Source organism: Apium graveolens, chromosome 10 (genome assembly GCF_009905375.1).
Source record: "Apium graveolens cultivar Ventura chromosome 10, ASM990537v1, whole genome shotgun sequence".
Classification (NCBI taxonomy): domain Eukaryota; kingdom Viridiplantae; phylum Streptophyta; class Magnoliopsida; order Apiales; family Apiaceae; genus Apium; species Apium graveolens.
In genome coordinates this window covers 77,343,640-77,368,909 of record NC_133656.1, presented here as the reverse complement: position 1 = coordinate 77,368,909, position 25,270 = coordinate 77,343,640, and the positions used below count along the sequence as shown (strand labels likewise).

The window sequence follows — 25,270 nt, the reverse complement described above, 5'->3', positions numbered from 1 at the left end:
CATATTAAAATCTCTGATCCAAATTTTAGACTCATTAATATAATTCAGTTTTAAATCCTAATCTTTATCAAATTTTAATCCCATTTTTCTAATATCCTATTATTATTCTTATTCTAAAAATTACGAGATATTACATACTACCCTCCTTAAAAAGAATTTGATCGCCAAATTCATAACAATCATATACATCTACTCCCTCTAATCTCCTACAGATCAAACTTAAACTATGGTCAAGATCGATTCTTAGGGAATGTACTAGTCCCATACCTAATACACTCTAAAAGACAGCCTGCTCTTGATACCAACTGTAACAGCCCGCACTTCCGGACTATTATTTCAAATCAAAACTTATACAAATACAATTAATGATCCAAAATTCTATTAGACAGAACCTAAAATATTAAAATGTTGAGTTGCGAAGCACAGCAAGAAAAATAATCGATCCAACTAGTATGCCAAACAACATATACACATATAACAAAATACGATGATCTATACGATATGGTATACGAATGAAATACTTTCGATCCACATTTTTTATTCTTATTCAATACATACGATACACATAGCATATAAACAACAATAATTTAAAATTTATAATTCATGCCACGACCACAACAACTCGGTGATAACAATCCTAAATTTTTATAAAACCGTCACTACAATCCGATGACTACGATCCTAAGCTCTTATTCGATATTTTTCACAAACCATGACATAAATCAGACATCTCAAATTATCGTCTAGACATCACATATATACATCGATAAATTTTCTATATTACATAACACTATTAATATATCATCAATTTTCCCAATTTTTGATATTCAAATATAAACATGTAATACACAATTTTGAAAACACTAGAAAGATTGATCGAAAATTTACATCAAAACCTGACCAGATCTGAATTTACTCCTTTTGACTATCTAAAAGATGTTTTCTTGAAAAACACAAAACATGAAAGTTGTAGAGAATGAAAGATCATTTTGAAAAGTCCAGAATCAATGAATTCCGACTTACGATAAATTATCTACGAATTATACAAAATTGCTGATTTATGTGTAAAAGAGCCATACGATTTTTCATATTAAAAATGAGAAATATGAATATGATGTATTTATAACGATACAAAACTCTATATTTTAGCCTACAAGTTATCCATATTATAATCTCTGATCCAAATTTTAGACTCATTAGTTTAAATAGATTTTAAATCCTAATAATTATCAAATTTTAATCCTTTTTTCTAATATCCTATTATTATTTATATTCTAAAAATTATAAGATAATATATTATATCTGACATAAATATCAAGTACAAATATCTACACTCATGTTCGATAATAGCGGTAGGCCAAGTATATATATCAACCTAAAGGGGATATTACATATACTAGCTTGAATCCCGTGTGATGCACGGGTTTTCGTTAATATTTAAATTTTTTATTTATCTTGTCATATTATAATTTTAAAATTATTTATTTAAATATATAATAATAATAAATTTATAAAAAAATAGTAGGATAACATGTGGTCATTTAGTAGGATAACTATACTAAATCTAGTAGTTTAAGGATTCAATAGTTTAACGGATATATAATTCCCTTTTTTATTATTTTTTTAATAATAGGATAAACTGTCACTGTAGTTTAGTAGGATCAGTAGACTATATGAGTAGTACTTTAATAATTTAGTAGTTTAGTGGATATAGAACACTATTTTTTTAATAACTAAAATTAGGAAATAACCGTTGAACCAAATTATACACCATTCCGATTATTATAATATAGTATAAATAGGTCATGCATGCCAGGCATTACGCTTTTATTTATACACATGGTGATACACTCACACTTTCATACTTTCGGCCATTTATTATACTTTTACATATTATGTACAATAACTCATTCTATGCACCTTGCTATTATTTCAGAAATTCTTTAAAAAGTGGTCCTTCAATTCTATAAGCTAACAAATTAGTGTTGATGTTTAGTGTATTCGAAAATTTTGAAAAATGAGTGTATCATTTGAAATTCGAATTTGAGTAGTGCTCACGTGTACATATTAAATTGATTATTTGTTCCACTCCCAAATTATTTGGTCGAGTTTAACAATGTCGAATTTGAGAACTTTAAATTTTAGTATTTTGAAAAATGAGTGTATTAATTTTTTTGAAATATATTTATCGTCCTTGAATGTCTGATTGATGTGTTAACATTGGATCGGTTGCTAATCACTTGCGCACATCTATTAAAGTATAGTTCCTACTGCCTAAATTGCACAGTGACTTTGGCTAAGAAAAAGAAATAAACCTCTAAGTTGTCTAATATTACAAGAATGCCACTGCCACTAATAATCTATTTACAGCAGCTTATTACAGGGTGTTTACGTGGTTTTGGGTTTCCGTGCGAGTGTTGTGACATGTGTGGTAGAAGCTGTAATTGAGTTGAAGCTTCTAAGAGAAGTTAAATGAATTAATTTTAAAATGTACATTCAAATTGCATACAAAGTAATCCCAAATCCCAATACAACATTTTTCTGATTAGGCTTTGAAAGTATTAGTGGTTCATTACAGGTTGTTTAATTGTGGATTTTTTACTAATTAAAGAAGAAGAAGGTAATGGCTGATGAAAGGCCTGACCATCCTTTTTCTAATGAAGATCTCATGGCAGATTATGGCAGGAAGTATAAGAGAAAGAAAATCTGCCCAAAAAATCAAGAGAATGTTAATGTTAATAGGAATGTTGTTGATTTTCATAGATTGTCTTCTCTGTCTGCGATTAATACGAGTTATGGTAATATTCTTATTACTTATTGTATATCATTTTTATACATAACTAACAGCTTAATTTCGTACTTATATTGTTTTGTATGTGTGTTTTTCTATAGCAGGTGGTTTGTCTGACTCTAGGCCAAATTCTGTTCATTCTTCCCAGAATAAGTACCGATCACCCCTCTCAACGATAACGAATATATGTACCCCAACCAGTGTGATGAACATTAGAAAAACACCTAAAGGTGATGTTCTTATCTGTAATATTTGTCATTTTATTTAAAAAATTTCAAGTGTTACGTACTGAGTTTTGAAAGTGTAATATATATTGACAGGAAATACTATTCCTGTGTTTAGGCCTGGATTCGATACCAGGAGCACCTTTGGTAGTCCTGTGTTTATCTAATGTTGCACATTTTGATAGCTCTTCACATTTTGCCGTAAATCAGAGGGAAGAGGGAGGTGATCATAGTGCTCATGATTCGTTTTATGTTATGAATTTTCTTTTGTTACTTTCTATGTGACTGTATGAATGAATCAGGTTGTAGTACTCAGTTTATTGACATAACTGGATGAGAAAATATGACTGCAAAGAAGAAAGTTGTGTCATTAAACCGACACAAACCTCTGCCAAGAAAATCCAAGGAGGTGAATCCTGTGTTTGGTCGAAAATTATTTGAAGAAGAGATTGTTAGCGATGATGAAGAACTAAGTAATGATTTCAACGAATGTCCTAATGTTGTTTCTCAACCTTTGTGGTCTGATGATTCCGATGGTTCTGATTATGAAAATAACGGTTCTGGATGCAGTGGTTAGTTTTACTAATATAAGTAGTAATGTGAACTTGGAGGGAACATAGTTTGTGAAAATCAATTTTCTGAAATGTCATATTTTTATGTTGCAGATGAAAGTGACAGTGGGAGTATGTATGGTCATGTTGTTGATGAAGACCATGATATTGACGACCCTCTGTTTCCTCTTCAGCGAACAAACCCACATGTTCAAAATGCAATGCTCGGATGTGGAAAGAGGAAAGGGTTAATAAAAATATCACGAAAGGCACGCCAATATTTTCTATTTGTTGTCTCAAAGGTGCAGTGAAGTTGCCTCTAATCCCTCCTACTCCTCCTTACTTGCTAGGTTTGTATAATGATCCTATAAAAGGTCCAAATTTTCATAGATTGAGTCGTCTATACAATGCCATGTTTGCCTTCACGTCTACCGGTGGTAACATAGATCACTCCATAAACAATGGCAGAGCACCTTATGTGTACAGATTAAACGGTCAAAATCATCATGTTTTTGGATCTTTAATACCGAATGACAGGGAAACCCCGAAATTTTGCCAGCTTTATATATATGACACTATTAATGAGGTTGATAACCGTCTTCGTTGGGTGAATGTACAAGATAGGCAGATTATTGACAGAGAGGTTGTGCAGGGTCTTATAACCATGCTGGATTAAATAAATCAGTTGGTGGATGAATTAAGGCAGCAGCGTGATCTGTATGAAAGCGAAGAAGTTATTGATCTTGAGATTAAATTGAAAGTAATTAGATCTGAAAGCGGTAGAGATTGTCACGTATCCAGCACCGATGAAGTTGTTGGGATTATGGTTGGCGACACCGAAAATACGTACGGGGAACGTGACATTATTGTTCAAGATAAAATCAAAGGTTTGGTCCGTGTCTCTTATGTGCATCCAAAGCTGATGGCTTTACAGTATCCTTTACTTTTACCTCGAGGAGAAGATGGATTTCACCCTAAAATCAAATTCCAAAAGAATGAAGAAAGTAAAGGTAAAGCTCGTGGATTTTTGTCAATGAAGGACTACTACACGTATTCTTTCCAAGTCAGAGATACTGATGGTAAACCATTTTTAATATTACCAGCATATCACGTTGTATTAAAATTGCATATCTTATTAAAAGTTCCTTAACATTTAATCTTTTGTATATTTATTTAAATTCCCCCCTCCCCATAGGTTTGACTCCGAGGCTTGGTGGAAGACTGTTCCAACAGTACTTGGTAGATGCATTTTCTTCTATTGAGCAGACACGACTATGGTGGTTCCGTACTCATCAAACTACCTTACGGAATGAATTATACAGCAACATATGTGATTCATTAAGTAGAGGTGATGTTGATACCTTCAATACTGGTAAAGGTATCATATTGCCTGCTGGGTTTGTTGGTTCAAAACGGTACATGCAACAAAATTTTCAAGACGCCTTAGCTGTATGTCATTTCATTGGCCACCCAGACATATTTCTGACAATGACGTGTAATCTATTATGGGATGAGATACAAAAGATGATGGAGTATCTTCCAGGTTGTATTGCTCCTAATTGTCCTGACATAATTTCCCGTGTTTTTAGATTGAAGCTTGATCAACTGTTGGCAGATATTAAGACCAAAAAATATTTTGGTGTTTGTAATGGAGGTAACGATACTACATTCATAACTGTGTCTACTTAAATTATCTACTAACCAATGTCAATTGATGTTCAACACTATTATCAACTAAACTAATTTGGATATGCAGTGATGTATGTAGTTGAGTTTCAAAAATGAGGACTCCCCCATGTCCACATGTTAATATGGCTTGACGCAGATTCAAAGAAAAATCTAAAAAAGAATGTGGATAAATATGTCTCAGCGGAAATACAAGACCCGTTATTAGATCCGGTTGGTTATGCAGCAGTGAAGGAATTTATGATCCACGGTCCATGTGGTTTGCCAAACCTGAAATCTCCATGCATGAAAGGTTTTAATTGTATACGTCATTTCCCAAAGAAGTGAGCCTAATTTTTTTCTATATGTTCAATATACCTATGTATACATAATTAATGTAATTACCTAATTACAGTGAAATGATTTAGGCACTGTGCACGAACTACTTTTGATGATAGTGGATTCCCGATTTACATGCGACGCAGGCAAGACATTACAGTTGAGGTGCGGAAGACTGACTTGGACAACCAATGGGTTGTGTCATACAACCGTGATTTATTGGTTAAGTATCAATGCCATATAAATATGGAGATATGTTGTCATGCGCGGATTGTCAAATATTTATTCAAATATTGTCTCAAAGGCCATGACCGTGCCACCGTATATATCAATAAGAAAAAAAAACAAAGCAAAAATGACAATGATGATCAAGGCATTGATGAGATAAATGCATATTTTGATGGAAGATACTTATGTGGTGCTGAAGCAACGTATGAGATTTTTGGATTTCCTATCCATCTTAGAAGTCTGTCAGTTGAAAGGCTTCCATTTCACTTACCAGGTGCTAAGAATTTCACTTTCCGTTCTACTGAGGTTTTGGGAAAGGTTGTTGCCCGAGTGAAGTATAAGCTAAGCAAACTTGAAGCTTATTTTTTCCTGAACTCCATTGATATCAATGCACACAAGTACATATATGATGAAATCCCAAGATTTTATGTGTGGAATGATGGTCTGAGGAGATGGACTCCTAGGAAACGTGGTTTGCAAATTGGGAGGCTGTGTTACGCACATCATAATAGTGGGGAACTTTGGTTTCTTCGGTTGTTGCTGACCAAGGTACGTGGTGCCACCTCCTTTCAGTCTTTAAGGACTGTTAATGGTGTAATACACAGTTCTTTTCATGAAGCCTGTAAAGAGTATGGTTTGTTGGATGATGATAAAGAATGGCATGAAGTATTGTCTCAAGCATGTACCAGTGGCTTACCTCCCCAAATTCGTCAACTCTTTGTCCATGTCATTGTTAATTGCAAAGTAACTGATTTGAAGAGTTTGTGGTTGTCCCACTGGAGAAGCATGGTTGAAGACATTTTATTGAAGCAACGCCATGTGTCTGGGAATAGCAAATTAACCCTTAATGACACGCAATTGCAATTCTATGCTCTGGCAGGTAGGATAAAATAATGAGAATTATATTTTAGGGTTTTCAGAAGGTCTACTAATTTTTATGAAATCCTGTTCAGATCAAGTAGGCATATAAGTTCCTGAAAAAATTTAATGTATGCTTTATTACAGAAATATATGACTTACTTAGGTCAATTGGGAAGTCTTTGAAGAAATATGACCAGTTACTGCAACCTCCCAGCAGCTATTTGAACAATGGAGCCAATAACTTGATTGTGGAAGAAACAAGTTATGACATTAGCGAGATGGACTCTGAACATCACAAATTACTGCGTGATTGTACAGAGCAGAGGAAAGTGTATGATGCAGTCTTGGAATCTGTTGAAAGTGGTGTCGGTGGTTTATTTTTTGTTTATGGGAGCGGAGGCTGTGGGAAGACTTTTTTGTGGCGAACTCTTATATGTAAGTTACGTTTCCAAGGTAAAATTGTTCTCCCTGTTGCTTCCTCTGGCATAGCTGCTACCCTGATGTCCAGTGGTCGGACCGCGCACTCACGTTTCAAAATTCCAATAGTTCTGGATGAATTTTCAACCTGTAATATTTCTCATGATTCAGACATTGCTCAACTTATCAAACAAACAAACCTTATTATCTGGGAAGAGGCGCCTATGCAACATAGATACACTTTTGAGTGTTTAGACTGATCATTAAAGGATATTATGAAAGCTATTGATCCAGCACGCTATGAAATGCCCTTTGGAGGCATAACTGTTGTACTCGATGGTGATTTTTGCCAAATTCTACCTGTGATAACATATGGTGATCGTGCAGACATAGTAGCAGCATGCATCACTAGGTCCAAGCTTTGGTTAATATGTCATATTTTCCTGTTGACACAGAATATGCGTGTAAGACAAGGTCAATCTAATCCTGACAGTGAGGATTTGAAACTGTTTGCTCAATGGTTACTTGACATTGGTAATGGTCAAGTACCTCCACCTCCTAATTCGAATCCTCTGATTGAGAATCAAATTTTAATTCCTTCAAGATTCTGTGATTTGGCGACTGAAAATACTATTGAGAATATGATATCAAGCACGTTTCCTGATTTCTCTCATAATGGCACCAGTTCACAATATTTAAGTGAGAGAGATATTCTGACTCCAACCAACCAAACTGTTGGCCAAGTAAATTCAGTTATTGTGGACATGCTTCTAGGTGAATCTGTGTGTTACCTCAGTGTAGATTCGGCTGAGGAATTTGGTGGGACGGATGAAGACCTGAATCAAGCATTCCCAGTGGAGTATTTGAACTCTTTAAATATTGCAGGATTGCCATATCATGATTTAAAGTTGAAAGTTGGTGTTGTTGTTATGCTTATGCGAAATTTGAACCAAATATTAGGTTTATGTAATGGAACCAGGATGATAATTACCAAGTGTTTGAAATTTTGTGTAGAGTGTGAGGTGATATATGGGACATTTGCAGGCATCAAGCATTTCATTCCACGGATGGAGTTGTCTCCAACAGATACGAAGATGTCGTTCAAACTGGTATGGAAGTAGATGCCTTTACAATTATGCTACGCAATGACAATTAACAAATCCCAAGGTCAATCCCTTAAAAAAGTTGGATTGTACCTGCCTAAGTCAGTTTTCACTCATGGCTAATACTATGTAGCTGTTAGTTGGGTTACATCCCCGAGCGGGCTGACTATTTTTGTGGATGATGAATCTGGCGTAGCTACAAATGTTATGCATAATGTGGTGTACAAAGAGGTGTTTTATTCTTTACCATACAGTTAGTTGTGTAATGGTTTGGAAATTTTGTTGTATTAGCCTTTTATTGTATGGTATAGTAATGGAAAGTCTAAGTTCGACTGTAGTTGTATAAAATTTTCAAGCTATTGGGGATGATCAAATATGTCCAATAACATACAGTCTTATATATATGTTTTTCATCAGTGTTATTGTATTTATGTTTTTATGTTACTTTCCCTTTCTATTAGTTTGGTACATTGACCTTAAAAGAAATATAGGTTCAGGCATGTTGAACAACTTATGTATTTACTAAAATGCTGAAATTAAAGAAATGTGAAAAACTAATAGGCTGTTCATAGTTATAAATATTGAAAAGTACATAATCTTGAAGAACCATTACAACTGAAAGTGCAGATTGAGATATTTCACAAAACAAAGCAGGCAGAGGTAAATTATCTAATTTAGAGAAACAACTTTGAAAGTTAAGTTGTTTTGGTAGATGAAGCACAGTGTTTGGCCTTCTACGAAATTGTTGTCATAGGTGAAATCATTCCAGCACAATCCAAAGTGATATGTTTTTTTCTTGCGGAGCAGAGCAACGTACCACGTCCTATTTTCATATAGGAACTTCATAAGAGTACCATTTTTCCATAGTCGATATATATTCAGCATGTGTCTTGGAAAGTACTGTCCATTGTAGAGAAAAAGTAATTAGTACATATTAAAAAAAGTAATAAACTGTTTACAACGTAGTGTATAGTTGTTAATACCACGCCATGTCCTCTTTGATCGACATGTGAAGGCAGCAGAGTGACTGTAAAAGAATTGACATTTCCCTCTTCCATGAGGTCTATTTCCACATTTTGGTCTGTGTTAGCTACAGAACGAATAAAAAGTAAGTAACTCAGTCGTACCTTGAAGAATTAAACAAATGAAACATTGAAAAATTTATTTACCTTGCACTGGAATTTGAGCCACATGAACATTTAGTTGGATGTCATCTACATATGTTTTGTAATTTAAGAAACCAAATGTATGAAGTTGTTAAACGAAATAAACATTAATTTTATTGTACCTTCCACTATATTTGGAACGCTATTTTCAGGAACATCTGGAGCTAAAGTAGAGTCCTCTGACAAAATGACATTATGCAGAATTAAAAAAAAACCCAAATATAATGTAGATATTCTAATATGGTTGTTTTTAAGTAGTGAATTGAAACTACTAAAATTGAATCCAAAGAATTGAAAGAGCACTCGTCATGTATTTTTGTATTTTGTTTGACTCCTCATCTACGGAATAAATAATGAAGTAGTTAGGTATATTGAACATTTGCAAATAAATAGGACTTATAGAGGTCATAATAAGTGCCTTATGAAAACAGTTGTAGAAGAGAAGTAAAAATGTTGTCTTAAGTAATTATACCTGACGAATATGCAGTGGTACTTGAACTGTCTGATTCATAGAAATATATAGCCTTGCTAAGGTCTTTCAGTCCCAGCTTCTTAGGTAGTGAATTGAAGATGTCCAAGTTGTTTGTGCCAAAAACAGTTAAGTACAAAGTTGAAGGACCAACGTAGTTAAAGAAAACCCAGAAACTCTCCCTCATAGAATACTTATTGAAGAGATCCTCCAAACCAAATAAACAGTTATTTAGGCTAGAGAATTGAGCTTGGTAATTGGTACCGTCTTCCGTGAATAAGTTTACTTTTGGACGTAGCGATGAACCATAATATTGTACGAATTTGGTTAGTAGGTTCTACACAAAAGAATTTTGTATATTAAAACAAATCTTGAACATTTTGTGTATTACATTCAATTATTTGTGAGACATGTAAATGACCACAATTCCAGTTTCCAACGTGTCATGGCTAAGCATTTTGAAGCATTTTTTCTATGACTTTCCACTTTCATGTATTGCACCAATATGTGGGATCGTATGAAGACATAATACTAATGTAGAGCACCGAACAAGTATAATCAATTAGGGAATTTACATTCTTTCTGAGTTTCAATTCTATCCTCCTTTAGGATGATACAATTGGTGAACCTCTGTGTTTCAGATGTAAGTGAAATTACACATACATCGTCTCTCTTAAGTTTACGTCAACACAGAATTTGTTCCATTCCCTGTTAAAGAACAGAAATCCATCTTCCCACTTCAAGTTTAGAACCCACTTACATTTGTTCATGGAAAATTGAATCCATGTCATTTCTTCATGTAAGCCTAACTGTCGAATACTGTCTTCCGAGAACGCCTAAAGTACAGAGGTGACATAATGGTATAAAGAAATGTAGGCTTCTACTGTTAGTAATTTTCTGTTAGGTCACACTTTCACTGTAGAGGGGGTGAATACAGTGTTTATTACAATCAAATCAAACTTCAAGAACTTATGTAACAGAAAACAAACTTTATTGAAACAATAAACTCTGTTACAATCTAGAACCGTTATCTCTCAGTGATGAACAAAATATCACGAGAGCTGCTAGGGTTACAGTAAATAATATTCTCGATAATGATAACACTTATAGTGTAAACCCTATGTCTGTGTTTATATATTACACAGTTACAAGATAATCGCTAATTGATATGGAATATAATTCTGCTTCCTAATATATATCAATCAGATATCTTTTATTCCAAGTATTCCATTCTTTATGGAATTCCTTCTTCATGCATATCTCTTCTTATGTTTATCTTGATCTTCTTAACTTTAATCAGCTGCTGTCCTTATCTGATCGTCCTTCAGCACTTAAGTTCTGATATCTATCTCCTGATGCTTATCTCCTGATAACATAAGTACTGATATCCCTTAAGTCCTGACGTCCAGTATAAGTACTGATCAGTTAAGTACTGATTTATCCTGTTCAAATAAGATCTGAAATCTAAACATAAAACATATTAGCCATGACATTATCAAATATATCTAACAATCTCCCCCAACTTGTAAATTAGCAAAATATACAAGTTTAACAGATATTTGATGATATCAAAAACATTAAGTACAAATGCATGAGAATTAGACAAGATAACTACAACTTACAGTCCTTAAAGCTTTTACCAATTCAACTTCTGATAACAACTTTAGTCTGTATACACATCAGAATTTAAGCAGTTGTAGATCTTCGACTTGGCTTCATCATTTTCTGATCTCTCTGATGTCAGGAGTTGTTCTGAGATAATCCTTCAACAAACATTTCTCAGCATATCTGAGTTCATCAATCATTCTCCGTTTGACATCTTTAAGCTCTGCAGTATCTTCACCAGTTTGAAATATTGCGGCTCTGAGATCATTAATCTTTGCTTTTCTCAACTCCTGATCTAGTCTTATGACATAAGCTTTGTCAGACTCTAGATTAAACTCAAGCCCCTTAATACCAAGATATGTTCTGATCTGTGCAGTATTAGGCTTCATATCAACAATATCACCATTGTGATTTCTGTACTTTGGAACATATATGCTGTCAGACTTAACAGAATAAAGTTTTTTCTGTCTCTGAATCTGTTCTTTCAAATAGTTTGCAGCAGTCCCTGTCAATCTGTCATCCACTTGAAGTAAGAATAATACATGCTCCAATTCTTCAAAATACTTCAATGGAATGGCATTTTGTCTTATATCATGAAATACAACAAGATGTGTTCCTTCAAGTAGGTATGGTAAACCATTTGTACAGATTCCAGTTGATTCAATCTTTCAGGAGTTGCTCCAATACCTGGTTCACTCAAGGAAGTTGGATCATTGGTAGTGTTGTATACTCTTCTTTCATCAGCACTTCCCAATCCAGTTTTATCTCTTGCTTCCTTTCCAGTAACTACTCTAGCTTCAAAACGACTTGCAGTAGTCTTTAAAGGTTGAGTTTGTTTTGCTTTAGTGAATCCTGGTAGGAGTGTTTTTTATCTTCCTTCTGATATCAAGTTAACTTGAGCTGTGTCAGAGGTTACTTGCTTCTTTTGAATATCAGAACTTTTAATTTCTTGACTCTCAACAACTTGAGCCATGTCAGAGGTTGTTTTAAGAACTTTTCTTGAAGTCAGAGCAAGATTATCTTTGTCATCAGTAATTTCTTCATCTTCAGGAGGTACATAAACTTTAACAGGTTCACCAACCTTTTCTTTACCCTTGGATCTTGGATCTATCTTTGGTTGTGATTTAGCAAATGTTGCTTCAGTTTGTGCCTTTTCTTTAATCACAATACCTTTCAGTTTTGGAAGTGACTTTTTACCAGAAGCTTCAGATTTAGATGTGGCTTTCTTTGATTTAAGTCTAGCTTCTTCTTCCTTTAAACTTTCCAAGTCCATTCCTGGATTTTCTTGAAGAAATAACTGTCTTGACATTTCTTCATCAAGATCTAGAAGTTCATCAGAATTTATTCTTTTACCAGTATCAGAACTTAATCTCTTCCCAGTATCAGAACTTATCCTGTGACTTGCAATTTCAGCATTTCTTGATGAGAATCTTTTACCTTGACTATGACCTCCACCCATTCCAGAGTTTCCTTGGTCATCTTTTTCATCATCCTTTCCTTGCAGTGTCTTGTCATCCTTGCATTTGGACTTAATTACTTTCTCCCCCTTTTTGGCATCAGCAGGAAGTAGAAGAGAGATAAGCAATTCCACTGAAGATTGGATTTCAGTCAATTGTGATTGCTGAGAAGCTTGATTTTGCAGAATTTGATCAATCTGTGCTTGTTGACGATCTTGAGTCTTCTCAATATAAGCAATCCTGCCAATAGAAGGTTGAAAGAACTTTTTCTTATCAAGTTTCCAAACTTGTTCCTGCTTGATTAAGTTCTCCTGAATCTGGTGTATTTCTGCATGAGTGGTTGAATGAAGACCTTGTAGATGTTTAGTACTCAATGCAGTGACACGAAGCTGGGTTTTGAAATCATCAGAATTTAACATTTCATCAGCTTTAGTCAAGTGCTCAGTAAGATGTAACGCAGATGGAATACATGAAACTGAGTTCCATTCCTTAGTCCACTCCTGACCTGCAGGAGTTTCACTCCAAGGCACTGGTGGTTCCTCTGTAACAAACTTCTTTACTTGTTCAGACTTAGAAAGAGGAATATGTCCTGAAGGACCTGCTGCATCAGTATCTGCAGTTGGAGCAGCATCACCAGTATCTCCAGCATGTGCAGCATCAGAACTTATAGAATCAGTATCATCTGATATAATAGCAGTGTGAGTAGCAATGGAGACTTCAGCATCCTCTAATTGCTGATCTGATGCTAAGTTCTGATCAACAGCCATATCCTGATGCTCACCTAAATTCTGATCATCAGTGTCTAGATGCAGAGAAGGTGACTTAGATAATTCCGGAGTTTGAATAGCATCAGTAACAGGTGTTGGCAAAAGATTTGTTGTTGTTGGAGCTTCTAAGAAAATTACTCCAGGCACAACTAAGTGTTGATCAGCATTATCAGCACTTGTGCCTTGATTACCAAGAGACACAGAAGGGGAATTAGCCTTGTCAGATACTGTTTCCTGAGATGGAGTGGATGGAGAAGAAGTAACTGGAGCACATTCTTTTTCTTATGAGATCAGAGATTCCTGATCCCCTTCCTTAGCTGCTTCCTCCTCATCATCTGAAACTGGCCTTTGTGCCCTCTGTTTCTTGTATTTCCTTGGTAATTTAGAGTCCTTGGAAGTTTCAGGAATTGTCATTTTTCTAAGCCTCTTGAGAAGCTTAGATCCTCCAAGTTCAGAATCCTTCTGAGAAATCTTTTTCTCAGCTGCAGTTACCACAGGTTCTGAAGAAAGAATCTGTTCCTCAGAATCTGATTCATCTCTCAAAGTAATCCTCCTCTTCTTCTGAGGTGTTTGAGAAACAGTCTTTGTTCTCTTTGACTTAGAAGATGTAGGCTTCACATAGGACTTGAGATATGTTCTGAGAGATGGTTGAGAGGTTTGAGGTGGCTGAGTAGAGGTGGTAGATGCTGATGAACCAGGTTCTGATGTTTGAACATCAGGATAAAGTGCAGTGTACTTAACAGGATCATATGTGATTAAGGCTTGTTTGACAGATAAAGGTATTAAGAGGGGTCTTAACACAGCCTTTTTAGTATCAGAAGATAATAAATCAGTAAAAGCTCTCTTAGCTATTCTGAAAGATGGAATTAGATCACCAAAATTTTGGGGCTGAGTACAACAAAAACTATAAATAAGCTGACAAAATCTTGCAAAATATACAGTATTGCGATCTTCTGTCATCCTATCCCCAATAAAACCTAAGACTGCTCGTGCATTATCAAAATCAGTGTGATTTAGAAGTGCATACCCGATTTGTTGGCTGAATATGGGAATTGCATCAAAATTTGAACATTTGTTGGCGAAAGCTTTGGTAATGCAATCAAAGAAGAAACTCCATTCCCTCCTTATGAAAGATCTCTTCAACTGTCCAAGCTTGGTCAATGTTCCTTCATATCCCAGACTAACCATCATGTTTTGAAGAACTGAGTCATCAACAGTAGAATAAACACAGTCCTCAGGTAGCTGTAATGCCTGTCTAACTGTAGACAAAGTCACAACATACTCATCTTCCCCTGATGAAAATATTATACTTGGGGACCCTTGAGCACCACCATTGTCATATACTCCACTCCTCCAAAACTCCAGTACTTGAACTCCAGAAATGGATGTAGGCTCAGTTAGAGCAAACCCAATATCAGAACTAGTGAGAAAGTCCTGAATGAAATGAAGTTCAGAGGGTGCCTCTGTAGTGTTTAGTATCACAGAGAAGTTATTAGGAACAAACTTTGCTCCATTAAAGAGAATGCCCTTGGGTGCCATTATGTTTGGAAAGAAATCGGTAACCTGTAATGTGTTTGAGAAAATGCCTCTTAAAAGAAAATCGTCAGTAGATGAGAGAGTTAAAAAGTAAAGAGAGAGATAAAATATAAAGTTAAATAAAAGATTTGACAATCTTTGCTCTCTTTTACTTATACACAAAAAGTAACCGTTGAGGACACATGGCAGACATGCATTTAAAAGTAGTGGTAAATACCTTGACACCTGTTATACATAGAGAAGGCAAAAAGTAATGGGCACGGTAAATAAGGAATAATTACCACCCACTTGCAGTTTTTCAAGGAAAAACCGTTCCACTTACCTAGATTCCATTAATCAAGGTGAATCAGTTTTAATTTAAAATTGAAACTGTTCCCACTAATTCAAATATTTTACTCTACAATATCAATATTCTGAAAAAAAAACTGTGTGTGAGAATGAGTAAAATCAATCAGTTAAGTAAGTACTGATAAAACATTATCAGAACTTAAAGTCAGACACAATTTATACGATCATCAGAATATTTATCAGGATGTATCAATGCGTATCAAAATTTCTCAGAGACAAGATCATAAGACAAAAACAAATTCCATTAATATATCAAAATAATACATTGATGAAATTGAAATTACATCAGAACTTTTACAATCTTGTCCTAAGCTTCTAAATCTAATATCAACAGCCTTAGTCCTAGCTAAGAAGCCTGACAAAGCTGAGGATGAAGAAGAACAGGAAGAAGACGAGATTAAGTCATCTTCCTCTTCCTATCTTCGACAAACAAGATAGCGAGTCGAATGATTCGCTCTTGCTGACGGATAGCTTCCCGCCTTTCCTCCTCCAATCGATCAAGATGAAGCTGGTAGTCCATCTCGAAGAACAGAAGTCGGTTCAGCACCGCCTGTGGGACAGAGCCCCATATTTCTTTAGGAATGGCAGTTACATGCCACTCCTGCTGCCAGTCGGCGCAGCTTAGCTCCATATGAAAATTTTGGTAATTCAAAAACATGTTGAATCGGACCATGATGTTTTTGAAAAAGAATATGAAGTTAAGATTGTGAGAAAAATGGATGGAAAGGGTAATGTGAAGTGGCTGTTTATATAGGCAAGAGAATGCCAGGAGACGCGAAGATATTTAATGCTGACAGATAGAGTTAAGTCTACCTCGTCTCCCTAGACTTGAAAAAGAAAAACAGTCATTTGAAAAGGAATGTGCACATGTAACAAGAGTGAACTGTTCAAGGACGAGTGCCATTAGTCCTAACCATAGACTATTAATCTTCCACTTCAACATATTCTAAATTAATCTGAGACTGTTACCAAATTTTACTCACAGATAAGTCAAGTAAAGGGTTAGACTGAAAAATCAGAACTTAGACCTATACCAGAACTTAACAGTCATCAGAACATAATGTCTTAACTCGAACAAGGAATATCTATCTTAGTAAGTTTTCATACAAGTTCTGAGTTATAGTCTTCAGAACTTAATCATCAGAACATATAACTAGAACGTGTCCTCAGAATTTGTGCAAGGTAACACAGTGACTGTTTATCTAAAAGAACATAGACCACCACAAAAATTTCATCATTCATATGGAGTGATTTGTGTGTGCATTAAGCTAAATAACTAATAAAGAGTAAAGTCTGATTTACTTCAGTACATCTTAGAAATAAGTCATAATTAAAATTTTGCTAAAGAGCTGTCATTATCCTGAAACCTACTGATAAATGAGTTCATGCATGAGTCCACCTCAACTGTTTTTGTGCTAATTTTATGCATCTTTTTAAATTCTATTTTACAGTGGCTTCTCAGTGTAAGTGAGTTACGACTGCTTATCAGAATTTATGCTATTTTCAGAGTATTTCTCCAGTAATCATAGAGTGTGAAAAGTCACCAAGAAAATATTTTGCTTTTCTAATGCATATTTACTTAATACCAGCTATGCACTTGGGTCGTCCCATTCACATTTTTACTCTAGATCTCAAAGGAGTACCTGATATTATTCTTTGATTCTTTTTCTTCTTCTTTTGATAAGTGAGGTTTATCAGCACTTAGTACATTCAGTAGTTTTACTAAAATCAGAACTTAAACAGATGAGTAGCATTATTCTAATTTGGGACTTAGTAATAAGATGAATAAAGTAAACTAAACTAAGCTCAAGTATCAGAATTTGCTTGTGTCATAAGATTTCCACAAAAATAATTACTTCTTTCATGGGATCATTTGTTTATTGAAGACTAGTAGGTCAGTATCTAGCACAATTATCCTCATAGGATTGAATGATTACTTAAACAGATATATCACTTATTAGAGTTAAGAGATATATATCAGACAACAGTCAGTACTTAAAAACATTTATCAATTAAGCACAGAATACACAAAGAGATTAATTCTGTAAATACTGATCATAAAGTCTGATAACATAGAACAAGTTTAAGCAGATTTAGAGAAAGAACCTGAAATCATTCCAAGTTCATTTACCAATCTTGTATAGGTAGCTTCACACAGTGGTTTTGTGAAGATATCTGCTACTTGTTGATCTGTGGGAACAAAATGCAATTCCACTGTACCTTCATCCACATGTTCCCTGATGAAATGGTACCTGATGCTGATGTGCTTTGTCATAGAGTGTTGAACTGGATTACCTGTCATAGCAATAGCACTTTGATTATCACAGTAAATAGGGATTTTGAAATATGTTAACCCATAATCCAGTAACTGATTCTTCATCCAAAGAATCTGTGCACGGCAGCTTCCTGCAGCAATATACTCTGCTTCTGCAGTTGATGTGGAAATTGACTTTTGTTTCTTGCTATACCAAGAAACCAATCTGCCTCCAAGAAATTGGCAGCTTCCACTTGTGCTTTTCCTGTCAATTTTGCAACCTGCAAAATCTGCATCTGAGTAACCTATTAATTTAAAATCTGATTCTCTAGGATACCATAATCCTAGATCAGCTGTTCCTTTAAGATACTTAAAGATTCTTTTTACAGCTGTTAAGTGAGGTTCTCTTGGATCTGCTTGAAATCTTGCACAAAGAAAGGTAGCAAACATGATATCTGGTCTACTAGCAGTTAGATAGAGAAGTGAGCCAATCATACCTCTGTAATCAGTAATATCTACTGAATTACCAGTATCCTTATCCAGTTTTGTTGCAGTGGCCATGGGAGTGGATGCACTTGAACAGTCTTGCATTCCAAATTTCTTCAGCAAGTTTCTGGTGTACTTAGATTGACAAATAAAAGTGCCTTCTTCACTCTGCTTGACTTGAAGGCCCAGAAAATAACTAAGTTCTCCCATCATACTCATCTGATATCTTGACTGCATTAGTTTGGCAAACTTTTTGCAAAGTTTGTCATTTGGAGACCCAAAGATGATATCATCAACATAAATCTGGACCAAAAGTAAGTCCTTGCCATGGTTGAGATAGAATAGTGTTTTGTCAATAGTTCCTCTGTTGAATCCACTTTCCAGAAGAAACTGAGCTAAAGTCTCATACCATGCTCTAGGAGCTTGCTTAAGTCCATAAAGTGCTTTATCAAGCCTGTAGACATAATCTGGATGTTTGGAATCTACAAAGCCTGGAGGTTGTTCAACATATACTTCCTCCTCCAATTCTCCATTGAGAAAAGCACTTTTCACATCCATTTGAAAGACAGTAAACTTTTTGTGAGCAGCATAAGCCATGAATATCCTTATGGCTTCTAACCTAGCAACTGGCGCAAATGTTTCATCATAGTCAATTCCCTCCTGTTGAGAATATCCTTTTGCAACCAGCCTTGCCTTGTTCCTTACAATTATGCCATCACTGTCAGTTTTGTTTCTGAATACCCATTTTGTACCAACAACAGATCTATTCTTAGGTCTTGGCACTAAGGTCCAGACTTTGTTTCTTTCAAATTCATTCAACTCTTCCTGCATTGCTTGTACCCAATCAGCATCTTGAAGAGCTTCTTCCACTTTCTTTGGCTCAGACTGAGAGAGAAAAGAATTGTAAAGACATTCATTCGAAGTACCTGTTCTAGTTCTGACACCTGCATCAGGATTTCCAATTATCAAATCAGGTGTATGTGATTTTGTCCACTTCCTTGAAGATGGAAGGTTTTCTCTAGAACTGGATGCTCCCCCATGATTCATGCTGTCTTCGTTTTCATTTTCTGATGCTCCCCCTGAAACTATGCTCTCTGAGTTGGATCCTTCAGCATTTAGATTTTCAGCACTGTCAGTACTTGGCTTATCAGAACTTGACGAATCAGAACTTGAAGAGCCAGATGTATGTTCTGATGCTTCTTGAGATGTGATAATATCTTGAGTATGCTCCCCCTGCATTGGTGCATCTTCCTTTAACGTAGTCACCACAGTTTCAATAACATCAGAGTTTAATCCATCAGAGTTTACAGTATCAGGACTTAGACTGTCAGGACTTAAGGTATCAGAATATGAATCTTCATTTTCAAATCTCAGCTGATCATGATCAATGCAATCTTCAAGTCCAGTGATCTTCTTGTCATCAAAAGAGACATTGATAGATTCCATGACCACTTTTGTTCTCAAATTATAGACTCTGAAGGCTTTTGTGGAAAGTGGATATCCAACAAAGATTCCCTCATCAGCTTTTAGATCAAACTTGGATAGCTGTTCAGGATGAGTCTTGAGAACAAAACACTTACATCCAAATACATGAAAGTATTTCAGATTTGGCTTCTTGTTCTTCACCATCTCATATGGTGTTTTTCCATGCTTGTTAATGAGTGTTGCATTTTGAGTAAAACAAGCAGTCTGCACAACTTCGGCCCAGAAATAGGTTGGAAGCTTTGCTTCTTCAAGCATTGTCGTGCAGCTTCAATGAGAGTTCTATTCTTCCTTTCAACAACTCCATTTTGCTGTGGAGTTCCAGGAGCAGAAAATTCCTGCTTTATTCCATGATTTTTGCAGAACTCTTCCATTATCAGATTCTTGAATTCAGTGCCATTATCACTCCTCAAAATTTTCACAGAATCTTTGATCAATTTATCCAGATGTTTGACATGATCAATCAGGATAGATGCAGTTTCATTTTTTGTGTGCAAGAAATACACCCATGTGTATCTGGTGAACTCATCTACTATGACCAACGCATATTTCTTCTTTGCAATAGACATGACATTCACTGGACCAAATAGATCAACATGAAGTAGATAATAAGGCTCAAGAATTGATGATTCAGTCTTGCTCTTGAATGAAGATTTTCTTTGTTTGGCCTTCTGACATGAGTCACAAAGACCATCAGGAGCAAACACTGATTTTGGCAGTCCTCTCACAAGATCTTTCTTGATCAGTTCATTTATCTTGTTGAAGTTTAAATGAGAGAGTTTCTTGTGCCAATTTCAGCTTTCTTCAATTGAGGCTCTACTCACTAAACAGATTGCAGAACCATCAGAACTTGTTGAAAGCTTAGCTTCATAAATGTTACCACGCCTGAATCCCTTTAGAACAACTTTTCCTTTAGATTTACTAACTATTTCACAATGTTCTGCAAAGAAATCAACATGATAACCTCTGTCACAGATTTGACTTATACTCAGTAAGTTGTGTTTAAGTCCTGAGACCAGAGCTACATCTTTAATGATGACATTCCCAAGATTGATATTGCCATATCCCAAAGTTTTTCCAATGTTGCCATCTCCATAAGAAACACTTGGGCCAGCTTTCTCCACAAAGTCTGATAGCAGGGCCTTATTTCCAGTCATATGTCCTGAACATCCACTGTCCAGAACTAAAATATTTTTCCTGTTGCCCTGCAATCAAAAAGACCACTAATTATTAGTTTTAAGGACCCAGACTTGCTTGGATCCTTTGGCCTTTTTAGGTTTGTTAACATTTGCAGCGGATTTAGCATCAGATTTTATGTTAACAGTTTTCTTATCAGAACTTATACTACTAGACTTTGAATCAGAACTTACACTAGAAGGAACAACAGAAACTTTCTTTAAAGAAGGTTTTATTTGATAATAATCATAGTACAAACTATGATATTCCTTACAAGTATAAATGGAATGCCATAAACTACCACAATGAAAACAAGGATTTTGTGGTTTGTATCTAACAGACTGACTCTTAACTCCTGATTTTGAAGATAAGGAGTTAATATTCTTATTCTTCCTGCAAAAAGAAGCCAGATGGTTAGAACTTCCACAGTTATGACATGCTTTCCTAGGAGCATCAGGAACAGATTTATAGTTATTGCTTTTATTCACACCTTCCTTTCCATTCCTGTTTTTCCTAGGTGATTTTACCTTGTTTGCATTCTTAACATCTTTCAGCTTATGCTTAAGCTGCTTCTTTGTCATTAAGCCTATGTTAACTTCAGCTGTCTTTTCCTGTTTTAGTTTGTCAGAAGCTAATTCCTTTTTAACTTCTGATTTCTCATTTTCAGATTTTTCAGTTACAAACTTAACAGGTTTTAACTTCGGCTTTTGCTTATCAACAGGCTTAATTTCTACAGTTCCTTTTTCATTTTTATTTTCTCCATAACCTAAGCCCTCTTTCCAGTTTCCACTGCTTAGCAAATTTTGAGTTGTTTTTCCAGAGTTAGTCCAAGTCCTAATAATCTCTCTCTCCTTTTCTAACTCAGTTTTTAGAGATTCATTCATTTTTAGCACTTCATCCCTAACATAAAAAGCATCATCTCTATCCTTCTGAGTTTGATGGAACATGACTAACTCTTTTTCTAAGAAATCATTTCTTTTCCTAAAAGCAAGATTTTCAGAAGTTAATCTTTTACATGTTAAAGTTTGATCTCTATAACTAACAAACATGGTTTTAAGATATCTTCTCAACTCATTAATATCATCAGTATGAAAAGCATAAGTAGTCTGAGGTACCTTTGTTTCAGCAGCTTCAGAACTGCTCTCAGAACTTGATTTATCAGCATTTGCCATCAATGCATAGTTCTCCTCACTTTCAGAGTCTGAGGTGTCTGTCCAGCTTTTCTGCTTTGTGACAAGAGCTTTGCCTTTGTCACTCTTGGTCTTCTTGCAATCAGGAGATATGTGGCCTTTCTCACCACAATTATAACATTTAACATTGGTGTAATCTCCTCTGTCAGACTTTCCTCCTCTTCCTTCAGATCTTCTGAAATTCTTCTTATCAGAACTTATGCCTTTCCTGGAAAACTTCTTTCCCTTCCTGAACTTCCTGTATGCAATCTTTGTGATTCCTTTCACCATAAGAGCACACAGCTTCATCATCTCCTCATCAGCATCAGTTTCAGGCAAGCTTTCAGAATCTGAGTCATCATCACTCTCAGAACTTGATGACTCAGTATCAGACTTTATGAAAAGAGCTTTACCCTTGTCTTTCTTTGAGGAAGGTGCTTTGGGGGATTCCTCTTCAGCTTTGAGAGCAACTGTCCTTGACTTTCCTCCTTTCCTCTTGCTTCTTTGTTCCATCTCAAGTTCATGAGTCTTGAGCATTCCATAGATTTCATCAAGAGTTGTTTCATCAAGATTGTAGTTGTCTCTTATTGTTGTTGCCTTCAAATCCCAGCATTCAGGAAGAGCTAACAGGAATTTTAGGTTGGTATCTTCAAGATCATATTCTTTATCAACCAATGACAAATCATTCAAAAGTTTGACAAATCTATCATATAAATCATTCAATGACTCATTAGATTTTGAGTCAAAATGTTCATACTCTTGAGTGAGTATTGTCTTCCTGTTCTTCTTAACTGTTTCAGTTCCTTGACACCTTGTCTCCAGTGCATCCCATATCTCCTTGGCAGTCTTGCAGTTGATTACCCTGTTTGACATTACATTATCAACGGCACTATGCAGTAAGTGTCGTACCTTGGCATCCTTAGCAATAGATGCTATATCTTCAGCAGTGTAATCACTCTTTTCCTTTGGTACAGTCTTTGCTGCTTCACCTGCAACTACAATAGCGAGCTTGGTAGGTTTGTGAGGCCCTTCCTTGATTCTATCAAGGTATTCTGGATCTGTTGCTTCCAGAAACATGGTCATCCTTACCTTCCATATGGGATATTCAGATGGTCTCAGTATGGGAACTCTGATGGTCTCATATCGACTCTGAATTAATGTCTTTGATGATTCCTCAGTTTTGGCAGGCTTAGTTGGAGTTTCTGTGTCAGACATGATTGTGTTTGGATCTTTAACTGTATGTGTGTTAACAACAGGCTCTGATATCACTTGTTAGGTCACACTTTCACTGTAGAGGGGGTGAATACAGTGTTTATTACAATCAAATCAAACTTCAAGAACTTATGTAACAGAAAACAAACTTTATTAAAACAATAAACTCTGTTACAATCTAGAACCGTTATCTCTCAGTGATGAACAAAATATCACGAGAGCTGCTAGGGTTACAGTAAATAATATTCTCGATAATGATAACACTTATAGTGTAAACCCTATGTCTGTGTTTATATATTACACAGTTACAAGATAATCGCTAATTGATATGGAATATAATTCTGCTTCCTAATATATATCAATCAGATATATTTTATTCCAAGTATTCCATTCTTTATGGAATTCCTTCTTCATGCATATCTCTTCTTATGTTTATCTTGATCTTCTTAACTTTAATCAGCTGTTGTCCTTATCTGATCGTCCTTCAGCACTTAAGTTCTGATATCTATCTCCTGATGCTTATCTCCTGATAACATAAGTACTGATATCCCTTAAGTCCTGACGTCCAGTATAAGTACTGATCAGTTAAGTACTGATTTGTCCTGTTCAAATAAGATCTGAAATCTAAACATAAAACATATTAGCCATGACATTATCAAATATATCTAACATTTTCTTTAACAACATAGGCTAACATAAATTTTAGATAAGAAGATAGATTACCAGTGTTTTAGTAGCTTCCTCAAGTAACTGCTTATTTATATGAAGAGTGTGACTGTGTTGAGAGATACCCATTGCATTGTACAAGAACTTGGCCGCCATTTTCTCTAAATCCATAGGACTGAAAATAACTATGTTTTGTTGGTCAATAACATTTCTATGATAGTTAACAGGTCTCGGTGGGTAACCAATTTCCAGAGTGTTTTCATCAAATATCTGTACATTGAAAAACCCATTTGTTATGCATGCATTATCCGCATCATAATAGCAACACCAAGTATCACAATTTTTAACTCGAAGATACAAAGTCTGGGGTAGTCCTTTTCCAAATTCACCCACAAATTCATCTGGCAATGGCTGATTATGGAAAAAAATAAAATTAGGTAATGTAAATTTATAAAAGGGGAATTTTAGTACCAAAGAAAACCAACATCTTACCAACTCTCCTTTGTTAAATGATTCAACAAAAAAAGGGGAAACATATTTGAATCCTTTCATGTTTTACGTCAATAAAGAAACCTATGAATTAATATTCCCAAATGAAGAAACCTATGAATTAGTATTCACCAAAAGAGGGCAAGAAAACAACAACAATGTCTACCGTACTATATGATGTACATGGTATATAATCTGAATTGAAGGTGTACAGTAAGGAAAAGTACCTTTTATAGAGTACACATCAGCGGCTCGGTGAGATGCAAATGAAGACTTCAAATTGAACTTGGAAGAATCAATTGATAAAGACTTCAAATGTAACTGTCATAGGCTAATAAAAGAAGTGGTTGAAGTAATTAAAGAATATAATTTTATCTTAAAATTTGAGAGGTTATTAACAAGTTAATGGACCACTATAAAAACTAATGTCTATAATTTATATTGTACAATATACGAATAATATTTTATTTTTTTGAATACCTACATAAATAATTTTAAAAAATTAGTTTACTATCAATTTAAAGATTTAAGCACCATAATTTTCAATTGGAGAAACAGTAAAATTATGTATTAGTCGTACTTATTTTAATTGACACACAAATCAATAATTTGGGAACAGATCTACTAACAAAATATACCCATAACGGATACCACAAAAAATATTTGTAACGTGGAAATATGATGCTCTTAACCTTTATAGTATGAAAATTATATTTAATTTTCGGTCACCCTATGTTAATAAATATTAAAATATGATATTGTTTACCGAAATAGTTTCGAAGTAAATAAGTAATATAAACTTATCAGCA

The 25,270-nt window shown here is 35.0% G+C and overlaps 2 protein-coding genes across 2 annotated transcripts; both read left to right on the top strand.

Moving 5' to 3' along the window:
• Nucleotides 1-5,369: 5,369 nt before the first annotated feature.
• On the top strand, nt 5,370-7,336 carry LOC141690682 (uncharacterized). The gene is made up of 3 exons (XM_074495458.1): nt 5,370-5,575; nt 5,660-6,678; nt 6,804-7,336. The coding sequence occupies exons 1-3, from the start codon at nt 5,370-5,372 to the stop codon at nt 7,334-7,336; spliced, it is 1,758 nt and encodes a 585-aa protein (XP_074351559.1).
• A 15-nt stretch (nt 7,337-7,351) lies between these two features.
• Nucleotides 7,352-8,197, top strand: LOC141690681 (uncharacterized). The gene has a single exon (XM_074495457.1). The coding sequence runs from the start codon at nt 7,352-7,354 to the stop codon at nt 8,195-8,197; it is 846 nt and encodes a 281-aa protein (XP_074351558.1).
• Nucleotides 8,198-25,270: the final 17,073 nt, after the last annotated feature.